Source organism: Colobus angolensis, unplaced genomic scaffold (assembly GCF_000951035.1).
Source record: "Colobus angolensis palliatus isolate OR3802 unplaced genomic scaffold, Cang.pa_1.0 Scaffold103, whole genome shotgun sequence".
Classification (NCBI taxonomy): domain Eukaryota; kingdom Metazoa; phylum Chordata; class Mammalia; order Primates; family Cercopithecidae; genus Colobus; species Colobus angolensis.
Window position 1 is genome coordinate 394,860 of NW_012111253.1, and position 1,577 is coordinate 396,436.

The 1,577-nt window shown below is 45.7% G+C and overlaps 1 protein-coding gene across 2 annotated transcripts in view; it reads right to left on the minus strand.

Moving 5' to 3' along the window:
- Nucleotides 1-1,577, minus strand: part of PTGR1 (prostaglandin reductase 1) — a 56,129-nt gene that overhangs the window by 51,343 nt on the left and 3,209 nt on the right. For both annotated transcript variants that reach the window (XM_011941705.1, XM_011941696.1), the window contains exon 2: nt 429-544. In XM_011941705.1, the coding sequence (XP_011797095.1) occupies nt 429-534 (106 nt within the window). In that variant the 5' untranslated portion in view covers nt 535-544. The remainder of the gene's footprint in view (nt 1-428; nt 545-1,577) is intronic.

The window sequence follows — 1,577 nt, forward strand, 5'->3', positions numbered from 1 at the left end:
AATGCCAATGTACTCCGACCTGGGCAACAGAGCAAGACTCGCTCTCAAAAAAAAAAAAAAAAAAGAGTGCTTGCACATTGGAGCTTGGCAACTCCTGCTGCTCTAGATCTATGGGACCACTATAAGAACAGAGCTCAAACCAGCCTGCTAGAAAGGCCACATAGATGAGAACTAAGGCATGTACCCCAAAAGAAAGCCTGCTAACCAGCAGACATGTGAGCAAGGCCCATCCTAAATTCACCATTTACCCCAGATGAGACCTAAGAAGGACCACCCAGCTTAACTCAGCCCAGATTGCCAACCCAAAGAATTGTGAACTAATAAACCATTGTTGCTTAAAGTCACTAGACTTTGGGGTAGTTTGTTATGCAGCAAAAGCTAACTGATACAGTCCCTTCCATCTCTGAAATATTTTTAGTATGACTTACCTCCATTTTTTAAGGGTGGTAGCTCAGCTGTCTTCAACTCAAAGTCACTGTTAGTAGGATGGCCAACAAAGTGCTTCTTCAGGGTCCATATCTTAGTACGAACCATCCTGAAGCTCCTAGAACACGGTAAATATGTAGTCAACTGCCATGCATTCTAACAGTTCCCTCGCCATCAAACTGAGCCCAGATAGCACAACTACAATATCCTCAAATCCCATCTTTATCAGATAACACCAACCACATTCATTTAATATTTACTATGTTTCTGGTGCTGTGCTAAGCACTTCATAGATTACCTCATTTTATCCTTATAACTTCCCTATAAGATAGACATTAGTATCATTGCCAGTGTACAGATGTGGAAACTGAGGTTTAAAGAAATCTTCAAGAAAAGGAAAAAATATAAATCAACAAAGAAATTCTTCCCAGCCACTGCTAGGCTAGAGTTTCTTTATGGCACTGAACAGTTACGGGGAGTGCGAATATTCCATTCCGTTTGTCATCTCACATGGAATGAATTCTAAGAAAAAGCATCAAACACAAAGAACCCAATAGAAAGAATTCCATGCACCTCTTTCAGAAGGAAAGAGCCAAGCATTTTAAGGCAATCTCAGAACTCCTGAAAACCACCGGGGGGCGCCGCTGCTCCGCCCCATTTTCAGGTGCGGTTTTTTTTTTAAATTCTTTTTTCTCTTTTTCCTGTAGAGAGGAGCCTCAATGTGTTCCCTAGGCGATCCGCCCGCCTCGGCCTCCCAAAGTGCTGGGATTCCAGGTGTGAACCACTTGCGCTCAGCCATGGGGTGCGAGTTTTCTTTGGCCCAGCAGGGATTTGAGTTTAAACTCCACACCAAACCGATTTTGAGCTTAAAGGCTACACTAAAGCAAGGGAAGATGATGAAGGCTGCCCTGAGCTGGGGGTTCAGGACGTTCTGCTTGGACTGAACTCGGCCAAATCACTTGGGAACCGCACCTTCCCGCGTGTGCATCCGCTACAAACAATCCAGTTACAAAACGTCTGGAGCTGCCGCTGACCTCCCCAGCTCCCCACCGGTGCGGCGGGGAGGGGACAAGCGTGGCCGGGAGCCCGGGGGGCGGTGCGATCTGCAGCCCGGGGTTGTTTCTTCTTGTTTTTCCTTTTTTAATAAAGAC